The following is a 20,121-nucleotide window of genomic DNA, read 5'->3' on the forward strand; positions in this document are numbered from 1 at the left end:
AACATTAATATCTATCCATTTATATAACGACAGTTGCTGCATATTGATTAAAAAAACAAACCCATTGTAAATAATCCAACTGAGGTTCATTACATTTAAGTAAATGGAAGACATACTTAACTGAAAATATGTAAACATCCAAACTAGGTATTAGGATAAAGTTTCTCATGATGATTAACCTTAATCTCCAGAATATTTATATAGCACTAAACACTTAATTATCAATCTAAGACAAAAGTAGTCTCAAATATGCAATTTTAGATGAATAATCTAAAGTCTGATAGAAGTCGAACTCGAATCTGGGTTTTTCAAATTTGGACTAACCAATCATGTTGCCGGAGGCAGTGATCTATAAGTGCTTAATTGACCTACAGCAAACACAAACTCGGCCGGCCCTAGTCAACTTTTCCCAGTAGCTTAAACCTCAGGTCCGAACAAAAGCATTAATCAAAAAATGGTCTGTGAATGTTTCAAATCCACTTTGTGTAGACCTCAACTGTATAGATACACTTAAAATCTCCTTGTGAAAGCACCATGCACCCGTGCAAATGAGTTTCTCTTTATTAGACAATATCCTAAACGATACCACAGGAAACAAGGCGTAACTCCTGGGGGGGACGCCTTCCTCCCCCCCAGGAGTTCTGCAATCACATAGTAGGACTGCTGGATCCGAGATTATGACTACAGTAATACATGCTCCTACTCCCCCCCCCCTACTGCTTATCTCTCTCCCCCGGCCCCCCCTCCAGAAGAGGGACGTGCGCATGCTGAGGCTTATCCAGGAGGTGAACACCACCACGCGCTCCTGCGTGCTCTGGGACCTGGACGAGGACACGGAGTACATCGTCCACGTGCAGAGCCTCAGCGTGGAGGGCAGCAGCCCCCCCAGCGAGGCCCTCGTCTTCCGAACCCCCCGGGAGTCGGAGAAGATGGCCTCCAAGAGTCCCGGTGAGCAGGTGAACGGGTGAGCGTGTGGACGGGTGCGACGTGAGTGAAGGGTTGTAGGTGGATGAGTGGATGGATGAGTGACAGCGTGGGCCGGAGGAGGTGAGTGAGCGAGTGATTGAGCGAGGTGGTCATTGGATAAGTGATAGAAGTTGAGAAGTGAGTGAGTGAGTGAGTGAGTGAGTGAGTGAGTGAGTGAGTGAGGGGAGGAGTTACTGAGTGAGGGAGTGAGTGAGTGAGGGATTGAATGAGGGAACAGGTGGATGAATGAGTGGGGGAGTGAGTAAGCGAGTGGGTGAATGAGGTAGTAAGTGAGTGAATGATAGAGAGAGGGAGTGTACGCTTTGAAATGTAAGGACATATAAACAGCATATATAAATATACAACCATACACAACTAAATATATGTGTGTGTGTGTGTGTGTGTGTGTGTGTGTGTCTGTGTGTGTGTGTGTGTGTGTGTGTGTGTGTGTGTGCAGATGAGAATGGAATGGAGGGGTACGATCAGACAGCCCAGCTGAGAGCAGGAGAGCTGATCATCATCGTGGTGGTACTGGTCATGTGGGCAGGTAAACCTGACCTCACACACGGCACCGTAACATACGGTATACGTATAGATATACGTAACCTATACAGGAGAGCCAGCAGAGCCTGCCCAAGAATACATTCACATTTACATTTAGGGCTTTTAGCAGACGCTTTTATCCAAAGCGACTTACAATACGTACATTTGTCATAAGTAAGTGAAAAAATATCTATCACTGTCGGTACAGTAAGGATGTTCATAGAACCAAGTGCAAAAGCACCAACAATCGCTAGGTAAACCCATTCCCCGTATACAACAAAGATAGCTAGGATAAGATGCTACATAACTAAGAACTATAACTAAATATGACATAAGTGCATACATTGAGAGCCATGACATACAACATACAACAAGTAGTTAGGGGTATAAAATAGGGTACAACCTGAAACCATTTCTATAAGACGATGGGTTTGGTTCCCCCTCTAAATTACATCGCAATCAGTAATCAGCATGGGGCGAGGGCAAAACGAGAGCCGCGTGGTGTTGGGAAGGATGGTTACACATACGCACTGTAAGAAGATGTATATACGCTGTTACCTTGAAATTAGGGTTAGGGGTAGGGTTAGTTTTATGGTTTGATAAGGGATGAAACACTGACAGTCTTAGTTTCTGTGTAGGATGTTCAGAGCGGATGTGAATCTGGCCAACATTACCCCTTCATCACTACACTACCCTCTTGGCTGAAAGAGCCAGCGCTACGGCAGACTAGGAATGTAGGGCTGCCAAGGTTGAAACGCTACTCAACTAGCTCCACTGGCTCCCCGTCAAACCCCCAATCAACTACAAACCCCTCCATGCCCTCGCACCGCACCACCTTACCGACCTCCTCCACCCCTACATACCCGTCCATGAAGTTGTGGTCCTTGGATGAGGGCCGGCTCTCTACCCCCCCCCCCCGCAACAGGCTCCGAAACTACGGCAACCAAGCCTTCAGTGTGGCAGCCCCCACCCTCTGGAACTCACTCCCTCCCGACATCCCAAATGCCTCATCCCTGGCCACCTTTAAAACTCTTCTCAAAACTCAACTCTTCAAACTTGCCTACTGCCCGTGATACCCCCCCCCCCCTTGTTTGTTTGCTCGTCTCCTTGTGGTATTTTTGATTAAGTTCTTTGGTTTTCTATGTTCCTGCCCACATTGTAAAGCGTCCTTGAGTTTTAAAGGCGCTATATGAATCAAATGTATGATTATTATTATTTAACTACTTGAGTCAGGATTTCAAAAGTCCATCCTTTATCTGACCTTGGTGACCTATTTCATTTTAAATCTGGCGAATATATAAATAGGATATATATATATGTATACTCTTTTTTGCAACTACTACAAGTAGTTGCAAAAAACACAAACACATACACACACGCGTGAACTCTGCTGTTAAAAATAGCAATAGCCACAGGAATATATTAAACCTCCACATAATGTGCCTTTTGCTACACCAATCTCATCCTATTTCCCCTTAAATCTTAAACCAGGGATTATTCTTAGAGTACATCATGAATTACGATCGTAGCTTCGTTAAAAATTCATTTGGAGGGTTATATTGCAGTTGTTTTTGCGCACGCTCATCGTTTTATTTTTTGTCAAGAGTTATAAATTCTTCCCTAGCCTGAATCATCGGCGGAGATGAGACACAGATATGTCTTGGCATGGAGCAGCCAGAGAAACCTACTTTTATACCTTGCCAATTCCCAGAAACCGTCTCTCTTGAGCGAGAGAGTGCATAGAGGAGAGAGAGAGAGAGAGAGAGAGAGGGCAAAGAGACAGAATAGATAAAGAGAGAGAGGGAGAGAAAGGGAGAGATTGGGAGAGAGAGTAGCGAGACAGAGTGAACGAGGGTCAAAAACAGCGGGAGAGTGAAAAGGGAGAAAAGAGTGAAGGATATGATCAAATAGAGAAAGTTAGAGGGATGGAATGATTGAGTGAAAGCCAGAGAAGGCTAGACATGAGGGAGAGAGTCGGAGGGAGAGAAGGACATTAGATCGCATGGATTATAAAGAGGGAGACGATGACAGAGATTACATAGAGAAATGGAGCGGGTAAAATTGAGAAAGAGAGCATAAATGTGTCGCTAAGGGGTAGGATGGGGAAGTATAAAGGAGAGGAATAAGGGGATAATGGGGGGTTCTTCTCTGAGTTAATTGGGGCCTGTGGGCTGGGGGATTGAGTCAGGTACCACCCACCACCACCTCCACTCCCCATACTCGTTATAATCACTGGATCGGGGCTAGGCAGCTGACGCAAGTGATATGCCATGCCCTCATTATATCTCTCCCCCTCCGCCTCTCTCTCTCTCTCGCTCTCTCTCTCTCACAACCAAAACGCCCCGGTTCCCTCTTCCTCCTCCTCCTCCTCCTCCTCCATCTATCTCCCTCCTCATCGTGCCCGGCTGTCTCCCAGGTATGGACGTTTTTATCTCCTCCAGGTTTCTGTGCTGCTTGCCTGTCATCATCTAACTTTGTGCCCTGATTACTTTGATATCGCACCCCTGTACTGTATATCTGTCTCTCTGTCTTTCCCTCTTTCACTCTCTCTCTCGCTCTGTTTCTCTATCTCTCTCTGTTTCCCCCCTCTCTCTCTCTCTCTCTCTCTCTCTCTCTCTCTCTCTCTCTCTCTCTCTCTCACTCTATTCCTCTCTCTCTCTGTTTCTCTCTCACTCTCTTTCTCTCTCTCTCTTTTTCTCTAACGCTCTCTCTCTCACACACTCTCTCTCGCTTTTTCTCTTACTCTCTCTCTCTGTTTCTCCCTCTCTCTCTCAAACAATCTCTCTCTTTTTCTCTCTGTTTCTCCCTCTCTCTCTCTCTCTCTCTCTTACTCTCTCTCTTCCTATGACATTTCCAAATTGTAAGGCGTTCAATATGCAGTATATAACACACTCTACTCTAAGACTGTATATCTACACTGTATGACATTACAGGAAAGTCTCACCGTTCTCTCAGTCCCCACTTCCCAATCTTCCCAAACCACTCTCGCCTCTCTCCCAGGTGTGATCGTCCTGTTCTGCCGGCAGTATGACATCATCAAAGACAACGAGCCCAACAACAATAAGGACAAAGCCAAGAACTCGTCAGAGTGCAGCACCCCGGAGCACCCACAGGGGGGGCTGCTGCGTAGCAACGTCTGAAGACCCCCACCCAACCCTCCTACCCCCACCCACTGCGAGGCCACTGTGCAATAACCGATTTCCTCTACGCTCAGGACTGGTGAGACCACTTGACATGTTGTTTGACATGTTGGAAAAGGGGATATTGTACACTGTTGGCAATTTTTTTAGTGACAGCTGACGCTAGTAGGCGCTATTTTTAAGGCTGTAGGATCTGGGATATTTGCGTAGACATAAGGGAGCAAACTTTAGATTGGCGCTAGCTTGATTGGGCCTTTAAATTTTAAAACAACACCAAAATAATGCTATTGTTTTTTTGTTCCAGATCCTGAGACCCAACAGATAGCCATTCTCAGCCCAGATCATGATAACATTACAGAAACACTCAAGACATTCTGAAGAACTGGTTCAGAAATGGTTGACAACAACACCCTCAACTGGATCTCTTACAGGGACATTGGAACAGGAAGAGTGCAGAATGCCGTTGGATTACACCTCCAGATGGCAACTATTACAACTGTGTGAGGGACAACTCTTTGACTGTTCAGGAACCAGAACAGACGCAAAATAAGGATGATAAAGAATCTGCTGGTCGAAACAACAACAGAAACGTAACAGACACGTTGACCCATTGAGGACGACGATCAGATCTCTATCGGATAGGATATTCCATTCTGGAATTTGGTGGATGCATGGAAATCTGTTTTTGCAATTATTTTCCTTCAATTTATATTTACTAAGTTGTCACAGGTGGATGACTAATGTTTTTTTTTTTTTACCTTTTACAAAAGAAAATTGTCACAAGTCTTCCTCTCCTCTTGCCCTGTTCACTCTCTCTCTTTCTCTGATCCTTACTCTTAGTTTAGGTCAGAAAGCTCTCTCGCCGTCTCTTTTCGTCTCTCTCTCTCTTTTTATCTCTCTCCCAACTCGTCAGCTCACATTATATGAGTCATCACTGAGACCTTGATTAGACATCAATAAGCAGATAGAAGTATGCTCTTCCTTCCAGCATCACTGACCTATTGGCCTGGTGTACGTTGATGGACATCACTGCTCTCTCCGGATCTCTATCTCTCGCTGTCTGTCTTATGTTTGGTTGCAGATTCACTTTAACCATGATATTCAGATAAATTATGGTCATTTCAATTCAGATTTAAATTTTGATCAAAGACCTGTCACATGGTCTTGCCCATCAGATGAACGGACGTCATTATTATTTGAATATGAATAATTGAACGAGAGGTTTGACTTTGAGTTTTTGAACCTGTGGTATCTGAGATCTACTATCTACTAATAATTGAACAGTGTCGGCCCAAGTGACTAAGCCAGACACTTTTGAAACAGCAGACCAGAACAGGAGGCGGGGCCAAGTGGATGCTTGGCCGCAGGGGGATGGAGGGGATTGGGGGGGGGATGATCGCTGCAACCAATCATCTGCTTGAGACACATGGCCATTATCTTCTGCGCTGTGCTCATTATGAGTTCTCTTAACATTGTGAACCGTCTGGCTGCTGTTGATATCGGAGGAAACGAGCAGCACGGCTGGAAGCTGTACTGGCTGCAGGGGATGAGAATCGGTAATCACTCAGAAATAACAAGTGGACTCGTCCACACACATGCCCACACACTTACACACACACACATAAATATAGACTGCTGTCGGACAGAGACAAACAATCCTTCCCTCCCGGGAGCTGATGACGGCAAACCGTTGTTTTTGATCCCATTCATTGCGCCGCACCCATCCATGTCTGACCGTGCACCGCCAGCTTGCCCTCCTCCCTCCAAACATCACGATGTGCCCTCGTTCCACCTTTACCAAATGCTGCACACCTCATCACAAATGTCCTCATTAGAACTCTCCTGTCCCCCCCCACCCCCCCCCCCCCCTCTCTCTCTCTCTCTCTCTCTCTTTCTCTCTCTCTCTTTCTCTCTCTCTCACTCCCTCTCTCTGTCTCTCTCTTTCTCTCTCTCTCTTTCTCTCTCTCTCTCTCTTTCTCTCTCTCTTTCTCTCTCTCTCTCTGTCTCTCACTCTCTCTCTCTGTATCTCTCTCTCTCTCTCTCTCTCTCTCTCTCTCTCTCTCTCCTTCTCTGTAACTCTTTCCCAGCCCCTCCACCAACCGTCCCTACCTGCTCTCCCTCTCCATTTATCCTTGTCTGGTGGCTGGACAGGGCCATATTTCTGCGGTTTTAGTGGCGCCTTATTGGGCGGCCTGAGGCGCAGGGGGGCGGCTGATTGGCCATCTAGTGTCAGGATGAGTGAGATCCTGACCAGGTGCAGCACTGATGCACAGACGGTGGAGTGGGGCGGAGAGCAGTAGTCCTAGTGGGGGAAAGAGAGCCAGCAGAGGACCTGGGTGGGCCTGGCGTCGAGTTTGTAAGGAGTTCATGTGTGTGCGTGCATGTATGTGGTTGTGTATGTGTCTCAGTGTATCCCTCTCTTTTCTCAAAACCAACTACCATGCTTTTTTCTGTCTTGTATTATTATATATGTTACGCGTGGTATATTGTAGTTCATAGTGAACTCAAATGGGGGGCGTTGCACTCTTAATGTGTGCGCATACAATGTGTGCATTGTTGCACCCCTGGTAAAGTCTGCTGACTCTAAAGAGCTTGACTCCGGTCGTTCCACCGAGCGCCCCGCTCACTGTGAGAGAGCTGATGCACTTTAATACGCTACGTTGAATGTTTGTTAAGCTCGACAAACCTCTTAAGAAAAAGCAGGGTTAATCTAAGAGCAAGCTGGCGTGTAAGAGATTGATAGAGGTGGAACGATTTCTCAGTTGAATTGCAGACGTCAACCAGGGAGGCAAGGGATTCTGGGTTGTTATTGGAACGCGGCCTTGGGCTGAGTTCCATATCCCCCCCCCAGGATAGTCCAGGACGTGCTCTAGAAAACACAAACACCTGCTCCTGGACGTCATCCAGGGAAGGAGTGTTTGTGTGTGTGTGTGTAGGGGCCCAATACATCGTTGTCTCCCAGCGTCATGGGGGCCCCGTCAGCATCTGTTCAAGGTGAACTGCACAGCATGCGCACATGCTGCGCAGCATGCGTTAGAGAAAGAGAGGGATAAAAGTGAGATGGAGAGAGGCCTTTTTTGGTAAAACTTTATGACACATTGCGAATTAGTTTTAGTAAAACTAGATTTTACAAGTCTTAGTTGTATCATTATTACCTTGCGTTATTAAAGCTATTCCATTTAGTTAAAGTCAAACCAAGCCCTGTTATATCATTGGAAAAACACACTTTATCATAGCCTAATATTCACATTCAAGGTTTATCCTAAATTTCACAAAGTACCTAAAAACTGTGATGTATTCTGATCCTTGCTCTCACTATCTATTCCATTCCTTCTCAACCTAAAATGTGTTGCATTCAAAATGCAAAGACAGAGAGACAGAGAAAGAGAGACGTATAGAAAGAGTGGAGGCGATGTGTGTGGTGAGTTGGGCACAGAGAGATCCCAGACATCCAGCCACGCATGCTTAACCCTGCAGACTTTCCTGCCATCCACCGTGTCTAAGCACCCCCGCAGTTCCCAGAAGGAATGATGAGCAGCTAACATCTGCTGTCCCCTGCAGTTCCTCCTGAAACGAGTGGTGGAGGGCCAACAGCCGCTCTGAGAGTGAACAATCCCACATCAATAATACTGGATGCAATACTTAAACCACTCTTTGTGTTTACCATAGTGCCATCTCCATCTTCCTGTTACTACACCTGCCATGAGCGTCTGAGAACAGCAAACAGCCTTAAACCAAACAACCTTGAATTAACAAACACGAAAGCTTGTCATATGCTCACCCAATGAAGCTTCTACTGTAGACCAGAAAGCTCTTCTGGTCAAGACAAAGTCCTTCCATTTTTTTTTATATATTTCTTTTGCTATGCTAGTTTGCTTGTTAATGACAGGTCGGTTGTCAAGGTGACTGAATGAGGGAAGAGAAGCTGATTAAGCGCACCAAGGGGTCCTGTGCACATTTGTAACCACTGACTTTTTATGTATTTATATACTGTGTGTGTGTCATTGAAAGCAGTTAACCAAGGCGCATGGATACCCGAGCAGAATAAACTACAGTGGATGTGTAATGTACAATCAAAATCTGTGTTGAAGCATTTCATGTTCATGGGACATAAGGTTGTCCCTGAGGGCTAGCATGAGTCAATGATATCAACCACATGCCCAAGGTATATACTGTTTCTAAATGTATCTATGTATCAGAAAAACAATAAAATATACAATATTTTCAATGCAATGCCCCTGACAGACTGGCTGTGTAGCAGGATTTGTGTTAGAGAGGGGGAGGAAGAGAGTGATTTATTTTTACCTGATGTAAAATACCTCCTCATATCTCAGCCTCTCCTTTGATAGTAGCATCTGAGCGGCTTCACACTCACAGCAATTAGGATGACATGACGCTAATGACAGAAGTAACCATTCAAGACTGAGAACATATTCACGGCTCCAGGGAAAAACGACAACATGAGTCATTGTGAAACGCGGTGTGTATATGCGTGTGTGTCATTTTCTGATTTGCATAAAGGCAAAGAATAGGATTAATGCATTCATCCATGCATCCATCTGGAACACATTTTCCAGGCAGGGTAGACCGAAAGACCGGAGACCCTTTCTCCTGGGTATTGAGAAACTATGAGCAGATGGTGATATGATACATACATGCATGCATACATTCATACATACATACATGTTAGATTGATGATGGTGATGGTATTTAGGCGTTTCAGATAGAGAATGTGTGTGTGTGTGTGTGTGTGTGTGTGTGTGTGTGTGTGTGAATACAGGCTGCACCAGTTACAAATGAAGAATAAAAAGCGCTTTGCAGAATGCAGCCCAAGCAGTCGGTTGGAACTGTGTGACGGGAGGCTGTGATTGGCTGGCTGGCGCCGGTTGATCTATTATGCCTGACTGGGTGAGATTGTGATGGATGTGGACGAGGGGTGCTGAGCACATAAACGCACAACATGAACACAATGTAGGTGGATGCTTGCGTACACACACACACACACACACGCACACACACACGCGCACACACACACACACACACACACACACACACACACACACACACACACACACACACACACACACACACACACACACAGCCATCTCTTTAATGGCTTGACTCCCCATTCTGTAGGAACAGCGTCAAAAATCAATGGCAGCCTTAATCCAGCCACCAGCCCATGCAGAGCAGGCCATCGATGTCTTGTCTGCAATAGGCATACAACACAGTGAATGTCGCCCACAATGATTGAAGAGCTGTATTGATTACTTGTGATAGTACTTGCATCAAATAAAAATGAAATAACTATTGTGGTATTTATTGGTTTGTAATTATTTTGTAGTGCATTTGTAAATTCACTTAAGTCTAAGGCGTGGCTCCTGATTCATATTGTCAACATATTGCTACAGCATTAACCTTCTGCTGACAAATGGTCGCCGCAATAACTCTTTCTGATTGGCTGATCGTTCCACGGCCATAAACCCTTGCTTTTGACAATTCTTGGCAGTCGCTGTATTCATTTATCTTCAGTATTGTTTCTAGTTAAAAGGCAATGTCTTCATTGTTTTATGTGACAGCTTTTTTTCCACTCAAGACAAGCAGACACAATTTTTTACCCATCAGGCAATTAGAAGAGTGTTATGACATTCGATCTAAGGACAGCGTTGCACAGAGAGTTTCTCTTCTCCAAGCTGTGTCAGCTCAAATTGATGACACATACCCTTGTGTGGAGATAATCCACACACACACGACTACATGGGGCTTAATGTGTGTGTGGTGAAGTCCTCCAGTCCTCAAGCTATGCCTTCCTCAGCTAAGTGATGAATATTTGGGTAGGTTTTGACACCCATAATGAGGCTGTTAACCTTGACACTCCAGGCTGCCTTCTGCTCTTCAGGCCAAATTTAAATTCTCCATCCATCCCGTTGCGCATGTGTGTGCGTGTGTTCATGTGTGTGTGTGAGTGTGTGGGCGTGTGTGTGCGTGTGTGTGTGTGGGCGTTAATATGTATGGGATTGTGTGTGTGTGTGTGTGTGTGTGTGTGTGTGCGTGTATATGTATGGGATTGTGTGTGTGTGTGTGTGCTTGTATGTGTGTGTGTATGTGTGTGTGTGTGTGTGTGTGTGTGTGTGTGTGTGAGAGATTCTAAGTTAGAATTAAACACGGATGCTTAACTCTTTTTCCTAGTGAGTGAGACAGAGAAAGATAGACAGACTGACAGAGTGAAAGAGAGAGAGAGACACATACAGACAGACGGAAAGAGAAAAATAGACAAAGACACACAGACAGACAGAAAGGCAGACAGACAGACAGGCAGAAAGACAGACAGACAAAGAGAGAGAGAGAGAGGGGTGGGAAGGAACGAGATAGAGAGAGCGAGAGAGAGAGAGAGAGCAAGAGAGAGAGAGCGAGAGGGAGGGAGAGATGGTTCCTTTTGAGGAAAGACGCTGTTAAATAATGCAGATGGTTAAGTAAGCCTGTCGGGCCAAACACTGACTGGCTCCCTATTAGAGCTAGAGCGAGAGACATAGAGAGAGAGAACAAGACAGAGAGAGAGAGAGAGAGAGAGAGAGAGATTGAGATGGAAACAGGAACATCCAAGTCCTCCAGAGTCCTGTTAACACACCCAGAGCGAACAGAGAACAAGTGTGTGTTTTAAAATGGGATGAGCTAAAAGATTGCCAAATCGAATACACACAAAGAAAATCCCTGTAACACAAAGGCAACACGCTTGTGTCTGTTGTCGTCCCGTCCCTCCCAAGACTCCCTGGGACTGAACACAAGGGTCTTTTATTCCGGTTAGAACAGCACACCTTTGATAGAGCCGGGCTGAGACGCCTCAGAGGATATAAGGTACACTTCGCATCAACCATTGTTTATATGAGAGCACTAATAGATAATGCTAAACACTGTAGATATGAAGCCGTATTTATCGAGTCAATCCTGCTACAAAACTGCACCCAAAAACATCACTTTGACAGGGTTTTAATGATTGATGTACAGACAAAATCCACCATTGGATTACGCAATTTGTGTGATGTCGCCTGCGAATGCAGTTATATAAAGTTCCCTCACACCTCCCTACATGATGCCCTGGTATGGTTGGATGCGTTCAAAGCCTTTGAAGGAAATAAATATCCAAAGCCATGTTGCCATAGCAACCCTCGAAGGTAAGGCATTAGCCATCTTCAGGCATCGCTTCCCTACGAGAAGCAGATCTCCAGTGGTAGGACGCTGCCCCCTGGTGGGAATCAACACGTACTTCTAGAATAGAGTGAAACATATGGGTGAACACACGTATGAGTTTACCTTAATAATGGGCCTAGTCATGCTTACAGACCCAGAATTCATTTTGTTTGTTTTCGCCCCCCTGTGATAAAGGCTTCTTGAGCATAGAGTAAAGGATAGTCTGTCATTATTTACAGTCAGGGCACTAAGCAGAAGCTTTTATCCAAAGCGACTTATAGTGGTTAATACAAAGATTCACAGCAGAGTAAACCATGCAAGGTGACAGCCAGCTTGTCAGGAGCACTTAGGGTTAGGGGTCTTGCTCAGGGACACTTCAACACTCAGCTAGGGGGGGGGCGTGGATCGAAAGAGCAACCTTCCAGATACAAGTCAACCCGCTTCACCTCCCAAGCATTACCAACTTTAAATCATTAAAGCAGGGACAGTAAATGAAGGCTAAAGTGTTGTGACCAAATTGACTGCAGGTGACTTTAGACAGAAGTGTCCGCTGAATGTAAAGCCAAAAATGATAAATAACCATAACGATCAACATCTTAATCATAATAACATTTTATTTGCAGTAATAAAGCTAGTATACAAAGTTAAACTGTGGCAGCTCTGAAGGCTGCTGGGATTCATCCAAAGCTAAAAACAGCCTAATTGAAGAAGGCAATGTGTGTAAATATCAGGATTAAGCATCAAATCATTTATATCCTAACTAAGGAGGCCATATTTTTTTCGCATCTGTAGACACAACATGAATGTGTTTTCCCATGCGTTACAAAAAAATACTGAATTCTAATGATGGACCAAGGCAGTTAATAACATGTCCAATTCGTTAGAAACTGCATTGAAACATCGCAGGCACCGATTCGGATTGTGCTGGTGTTAGTAATAAAGGCATCTTGATTATTATTGAGTACTTTTTTTTTTTTACAAGAATACAAAATAAATACTTTACGAAATTAGGGGTATTTACATGTATATCAAAATAACACTGATTCAGATACTATTAAGACATCATTTAGTTGATACAAGAATCAAATAGAAAAAATATTTTTGTTGGTGTACGTGTGTGTATGCGTGCGTGTGTGTATGTGTGCCTGTTAGAGAGGGGAAGTGTATCTCCGTGTCTCAGCAAAGACAAATCACTGGTCACTACTCAATGATTCACGAGAGGGTTGACAAAGTCAAGGGAACCCAATTCTATCAGTCGGTGCTGAACCCCCAAACCCTTCCCCCCTCCCCCTCCTGCTGGGCGCCCATCAGAAGCTGAGCAGCATGTCCACGGGGGGGCTGGTGCCACTGGCGTCGTCTCCGCCGGCTACATCCCAGTCGGGCTCCAGCAGCCAATCCTGGGGCGTCACCCCAACGTCCAAGACCTGGGGGTTAGTACGAGACACGGCCAGTCTATAGGAGGGGCGGAAGGAGAGAAGGACCACCATGATTACAACATGAAGAAGACCCGGAATTCTAGTTAGTTAAAGGAATGCTATGAAAGGAAACACGGTGGGACTGTGAGAGGAGCTGCCGGATCGGCCTAGTTGCTGGCGTTTTCTGCTTCTACGTGCCAATCGTAACGGCAGAAAAACGAAATGTTTGATTGCTGTTGCGCATCCACGTACAACAGCTCAGCAGAGCCTGGAGCGGGTATACAGGAATCCCTTCAGTTCAGACCACATTCTTCCGTCCTGGGGATAACGGTGGATTGCGGAGTTATGACGCAGCGCACGTGAGGCCGCACGTCACCAGGATTAGTGTAAGACGTTCTCTACATGGGAGGTCACATATTGTGGGGAAGGAAATGACGTGGAGTTTGATGTACCCTCTGAACCACAGAGAGTAAATGGGTTCGTTATTTGACCGAATGAGGCAGATATTCACTTTGACTTGAGTTCAATAATCCAAAACTGACTTTTCATTCCTTCAATTTATGGAAAATTAACTGATGAGATTTTAACATTTGAGAGTATTGAGAGCAAGCCAAAGTGGACTACTTTACTACGTGGTTAGGGTGGAGTGGTGGTTGGGCTGGACTCTAGGATTGTGTTAGCAAGAGAGATGACTGCTAGGGGTTAGGGATGCCAAGTGCTGGGCGTTACCTGGAGAGGAACCATAGCTATCCAGAGCACGGCTAGAGACAAACACACAGTGGATTGATTACCACAAAGAGCAAGCAGGCCGTGCTGAGTCCTACCCAATGCTGACCCTTCTCCCTTTCCACTTTGTTTTAATGATCACTCCACTTAATTATTTCATTCTAAGGATGGGATGGCTGAGTCGGCCCATCCTGTGTCTTTATTATTATGCTTGAGTGCATCAGATAAGTCCCTACGTGCCAACATTGTGTTGAAAAAAATCACCGGAGGGAAAATGTGAATTCAGTCAGTCAGTTATGGAGACCATTTTGTTTTGTTGGGAGCAAAAATAAATAAGCTGCCCTCACTCACCTCGAGAACGCTTCATCCAAATCCTCCCCCATTTCCTGGAGAAAAATAAAAAATAAGTACCGTCAAAAAAAAAGTTGGCTTCATCCAAAATAATCACCGTCGTGAGAGACCACTTCACTAAATTAGAGTTGACTTTTTCTCCCTGCCAGCAGTCGATGCCATCGTGAAGTGGTGTGACGTCGGATGTCACATTCCACCCACCAATGATCTCATTTAAACAACACCGTAGGGACACTAACAAAACAATCGGCCCTCCCGACCCTCGCCCTGTTTATCAACATCCTGTTGCAGTCGGACACGCGACGTATCACGGAGCGTCCTGAAACATCTACCCACCGCGCCAGGGCCGCCGTTGTTGTTGTCCTTCTCCAGGGGCCTGTGGACATCCACAACCCGCTCTCCAAAGTCCAGGAGCTTCTCTGTAGGAACGTCTGGCCGACATGTGGGGGCAAGGTGGTCTCGGTGTTAGGGAGTTTGAGGGTGCATGACATTGACCGCAAGTGGCTCTGGATTGAAGTGTATAAAATGGATAAAATGACCATTAGAACAAATAACCAGTTATTGGGTGAATTACCTGTGTCTTTCAGGCTTCCCACACTGCTAGATCTCTGAGACTGGGAACTGTTGCTGTCCTCCCCTTCCGACCCCGACTTCACCCTCTGTTCCTTCTCTGCCACACACACACACACACACACACACACACACACACACACACACACACAAACTTTGTCTCTGTTTTCCCAATGTTGTCAGCAGGACTGCACCCTTGTGTCCACATGCACATTGCAAGGTGGGGGGGTGTGTGAGTGGTGGAGGGAGACAATAACATTGGGTGCCTACCTTCTTTGGCCACTTGCCAGAGCTCGAAAGCTAGCTTAAATGCCTGGGCTACGGTGAGGGTCACCGCCTGGGCCTAGACACAGACACATTTACTCATCATATACATCCCTGAGTCAGTTGATTCATGTCTGTCGCTGCACCAGGTCAATGTATATTCACTTGACTTGTTGGATCTTTATTGGTGAACTACCATTCCTAAATCAAACTGTCCAATAAATAATGCTATGGGCCACTAGTGCATTACCTCCTTCGAAAAAAAGACCCCAATGGACCGCCCTCAATGTTACCCATGGGTCTTATTCAAGTCAAGGCTAGTTTCAACAGTACACCTTTGGAAAAGCAGTGGGCTTTAGCGCCATCACTTGCATTCACCATCAAACAGGATCAGTGTCTGGAGCCCTTGAAATCAACAAACCATCCACCATAAGCCCTGGTGCCTCACCTCTTTCCTCTTGGAGCACAGGTAAGCGTGACACTCCAGGGTCCCGTTCTGTGTGTTCTGGGCAATGTAGGCAAACACCTTCTCATGGAGCTTGTCCGCTGTGCAGTAAGATATCCTGAGGAATGCCACCAGAGAAACGAGCAACACAAAAGATTCAAATGTCTAGTAGGTTACAAACCGAATTTGTCATCGATGCCTTACACACACACACACACACACACACACACACACACACACACACACACACACACACACACACACACACACACACACACACACACACACACACACACACACACACACACACACACACCTGTAAATAGAGATGGTGTCTAGGAGGCGGCTGGTGAGTCTGTCGTGGAGGACGATTCCCTGAGGGGAGACCTTGAGGGAAACCTTTGGGGGCTTCTTCCCACTGGCTTTGGCCTGGAGGACGAAATGACACGTCTTTGCTCGCTGTGTTACCATTAGAAATGTCAATCATCGTGATCAAGGGACAGTCGACTTATGTCACGCCACTGAAGTTATCATCGTGGTCATTATCATCATGATGGGGTCTGCGCTCACCGTGACGACGATCCGCTTCACAGCGGCGGCTGACAGCTCCTCCCCCTTGGGCTGATCTACCAGGGTCGTGCCCAGGTGCCGGAGGTTAAAGGTCATGCCCCCCAGGATGGTCTCCCGTGTGTCTGTCCAATTCTCCGGGAGCTCTGGGGGGGGGGGGGAGGAGGCCCATCACAGGTTAGAGACAACGTTAATGTGTTCCTGGTCAGACAGAGCGAGCAAAGAAAAATGTGAAGCGATCATTTGCTGTTTTCACGTGATAAAGCACAGAAAATAAATGAACAAGATACATTTAATAATTTCAGCGCTACAGCCTCTGTCACACCTGATATTGAGCCATAACTGCTTGCTTTAGCAGCTCTGAAACATAAGTGCAACAATCGAGTATCTAGGACAGCCCAGCAGAGTCGAAATTTCCAGTCAAACAACATAGTAACCAATGATGGAATGAAGATAAAAAGCGGTAATTCACACCTCAGATAACCCACATTCAACACTGTTGAGCGCCAAATACTGTTGGGTCGATGGGCAAATTGGGTTGCCTTAAGGCAGTTCAGGTCATAACTACAAGACAGGAACCACTTTGTCTACATTGGCAAATATACATCTGTACCAGCTAATGTGACGCATGGAGTCCAAAGGTTTAAGGTTCATCGTAATTAAATTCTACATGTTAACACTAGCCCTAATCATGCAAAATATCACACAAATAGACACACAAATCTATACAGCCCCATCACAAACATAGGGCTGTATGGTGAAGGCCCTGTAGATTGTTGTATAGATCTGCTGAGCCAGTGCATTGAGCAGGTCAACAACTGGATGTTCCAGAATTTCCCGGAACTAAATGGACAACAGTGAGAATAATTTTCGGGGTCAAAGATGAGACTGAAAGTTAGCCTAAACCTTCAGTCACTCTGCTAAAACCAAAACCAAGAAATCTAGGTGTCGTTATAAATTAACAGCCAAATCGGCCTACTATTACAAACAATACTTGGAAATACTTGTCCATGCCTTCCTTACTAGGAGGTTGGATATGTGTAATGTTCTCTTTGCAGGTGCTCCAATAAAAAGGCTCTTAGGCTGTCACAGCTTTATCAGAATGCAGCTGCTAGAGTTCTAACAAAGACCAACAAATCTGAACACATTACACCAATTCCTGCACGGGCTCCAGGTATGTCAGATCAGAGGATTTTATGAAAAATGCTGCTGCTCAACTATAAATCACTAAACGGTTATTGGTTAAAGTATATCACTGAAACTATGCAACACAAAGCTGGATTAAATAGACTCCAACTCTGACTACATTCAAAATCAAGGTTAGTCTGCTAGACTAAAATGCACTTTTAACCTTTAAGCCTGTTTTCATATATTTTAAATCCATTTAAATGTATTTTATGCAGTCTTGAAACACAGTTTTATTTCTATTGTACGACATATTTTGATGTGAAGATCGAGTGTCTTTTTTAAGAAAGGTGCTAAATAATTAAAGTTGACAGGTCACACTCCGGACATCACACTGTGATAACAAAGTAGAAGTTGTATCAGTTTGCAGTTCCCCAAATGACAGCGGAGCTCAAACTTTGCTACACACCTTCCCGTCATGGGAAACGTCACCAAACTCCCGTCACCAAACTAACGATTAAAGGCGGCAGAAAGTCAAAGACAGTTGTTCAGTGCTGCAGAAGACTTCTGTACTAGAAGAAGAAAGATAGCCACAACAATGCTAGATCTCCTTGTCAGAAGCCCCGGACCGACTCGACTGCTCTGATCTGGAAGGGATTGATGCGATTCATCATCATAGCGCAATATAAATAAAGAACCTCTCTAGAGGGCCATAGAACACAGAATTGCACTCTGTGCGTGTCTGTCTGTGGGTCTGTTTCTGGCTCGCTCATTTCCCCTTTGCACTGCGTAGGGTCCGGATTCAGGAGGACCTTGTGGGCTTGGACTTAGATTGTAGCAGCGCCCCCCACCCCCCCTGCTTCAACCACAGGAGGGGTTTTGGGTTCAAAAGTCAGTCAATGTCACGTGAGCGAGAGGATAAACCGTGTACCGCTGCCTGTAGCCTGGGTCCAAGCAGAAGCTGATAACCCCACAGCACACAGCCACCTACCCTCATGCACTAAATAAACTAGAGGTGCAATGACACTTTAACCTGTTAGTTTAAAGTCTAATGGGAGGCGGAAGGAAGGGATGAGATAACAACAGGTGAAAAAAGGTGAGGAATTAGTACAATGGAGCTACAGGTCATCTGTCAGAAAACACAATATAAATAGTTTAGGTATAGTTGCGCCAAACATAGAGGCGGGAAGCTATCACGCTGCATGTGTTGGGAAGAGGCTGCACGGGTTGGGAAGAGGCTGTATGGGTTGGGAAGAGGCTGTACGGGTTGGGAAGAGGCTGTAGTACGGGTTGGGAAGAGTCTGTAGTACGGGTTGGGAAGAGTCTGTAGTACGGGTTGGGAAGAGTCTGTAGTACGGGTTGGGAAGAGTCTGTAGTACATGTTGGGTAGAGCCTGCAGTACACGTTGGGAAGAGCCTGCATGGGTTGGGAAGAGCCTGCATATGTTGGGACCATAGACCAATTCACTATGGAGACCAACCCTGGGCCAATCCGTTTCCACAACTTGCAACTTTGTGCCCCGTGGTAACGGTTCATCCTTTGTCTTGACTCAACGCTGAATTATGTGCAGGTCTTTGAAGAGTCTGCAATAGTAAAGTACACTAAATGGAGCAGTCTGGTGTCGAGCTCTACAAGGTTATGAAAGCAAATATCAAGAGCAGACGTCACTTCACAGGTGACGTCATATGATGCTTCAGGGAAGACAAGCAGTCAAAAATATTGGGATAGCATTTGTTATCAACTGAAAACTGAACAGACATGCGTCAGAGAACAGCGTACATAACGCTTTACTAGACATTTGAGCACTTAGCGTCAGTTTGAGCTGAGGTAACCTACTTTAATGGGGCCTTTAGGGTCATTCAGATAATGTTCCCAATGGGCTGCAAGGTTTAAAGGGTTTAATGGCAGCATTGAAATTGATGGTATAACTCTTGAGACTATGAGACTATCGAAGCCATTCACTGACTGACCTGTGGCATGCCTGGACTGTCGTCGTGGTAATATAGAGTAGTTCTCATCGTGCTTTCTCGGCCACTAGGAAAGGATCAAGCCAGATTAAGTTCTTCAGGGCTGGCCTAGAGCCTTGGAATCCTATAAAGCTATAGAATAAGCATGTGAATTTATGTGTGAAGAACTGCAATGTCTGCCAGACCGCAGGCATCCGACCTCTGAAACCCCCAGTGTTTGTCGGATGTTCTGCAAATCCAAAACAACAGAACATACGCGCTAACTTCGCACACGTCAAGCAGACACTTGCGAAACAAACAGAAGGCATAGAGGTTTTGATCATCGATTGACATGCACCGGTTAACTTCGTCCATGGAAAAGGGGTTGACTAGTTAAACAGCGATGTCCCCCCTATTTCACAAGTAAAAGGAAACTGGTGCAATATGGAGTATTCAGACGACCAAGTGCATTTTTGACTTTCAACGTGAAACACATAGCCCCCTAAAAACATGTTTGGTTATGTTCTCTAAAATGTCTTACTTTTGTGTCTACCGGCGCTCCAGGATTGTTTCGCCATGCTTGGGCTTCGGATGATAGCTCTCCCCGCGGACCGAATGGCATCCATAGTGAGGTACGGATGTCAAAACGTTGGTCAAACTTGTGTTTTGTAGTGCAACTGACGACTTCGGACTGAGGAATGTTGTTGACGCTGATGCTGCTGCGGACTTCAATTTGAACCTCTGGCAGTGGGCGGGGACAGTGATTCTTAAATATGCGCGAGACTGTCCTCACACACGTCATGGGCAATGTGATAAAACACACGTTTCAACGCAAAGTTGTCTCCCTCGCCGCTACTTCATCCACCAAATGATAT

At 45.5% G+C, this 20,121-nt stretch overlaps 2 protein-coding genes across 2 annotated transcripts in view; one reads left to right on the plus strand and one right to left on the minus strand.

Moving 5' to 3' along the window:
• Positions 1–4,649, plus strand: part of fndc5b (fibronectin type III domain containing 5b) — a gene marked incomplete at both ends in the record, with an annotated part of 8,204 nt that extends 3,555 nt beyond the window's left edge. The window contains 3 exons of the mRNA XM_079749881.1: positions 750–948; positions 1,424–1,513; positions 4,510–4,649. Coding sequence (XP_079606007.1) covers positions 750–948; positions 1,424–1,513; positions 4,510–4,649 — 429 coding nt within the window. The remainder of the gene's footprint in view (positions 1–749; positions 949–1,423; positions 1,514–4,509) is intronic.
• A 7,797-nt stretch (positions 4,650–12,446) lies between these two features.
• On the minus strand, positions 12,447–19,971 carry LOC307084783 (low density lipoprotein receptor adapter protein 1-B-like). The gene is made up of 9 exons (XM_079749286.1): positions 19,788–19,971; positions 16,179–16,321; positions 15,925–16,037; positions 15,612–15,726; positions 15,170–15,242; positions 14,904–14,999; positions 14,666–14,760; positions 14,330–14,364; positions 12,447–13,289 (listed from the first exon to the last, which is right to left on the minus strand). The coding sequence occupies exons 1-9, from the start codon at positions 19,870–19,872 to the stop codon at positions 13,145–13,147; spliced, it is 900 nt and encodes a 299-aa protein (XP_079605412.1). The 5' UTR covers positions 19,873–19,971; the 3' UTR covers positions 12,447–13,144.
• Positions 19,972–20,121: the final 150 nt, after the last annotated feature.

This window comes from Pollachius pollachius (assembly GCF_949987615.1).
Source record: "Pollachius pollachius genome assembly, chromosome: 13".
Lineage (NCBI taxonomy): Eukaryota > Metazoa > Chordata > Actinopteri > Gadiformes > Gadidae > Pollachius > Pollachius pollachius.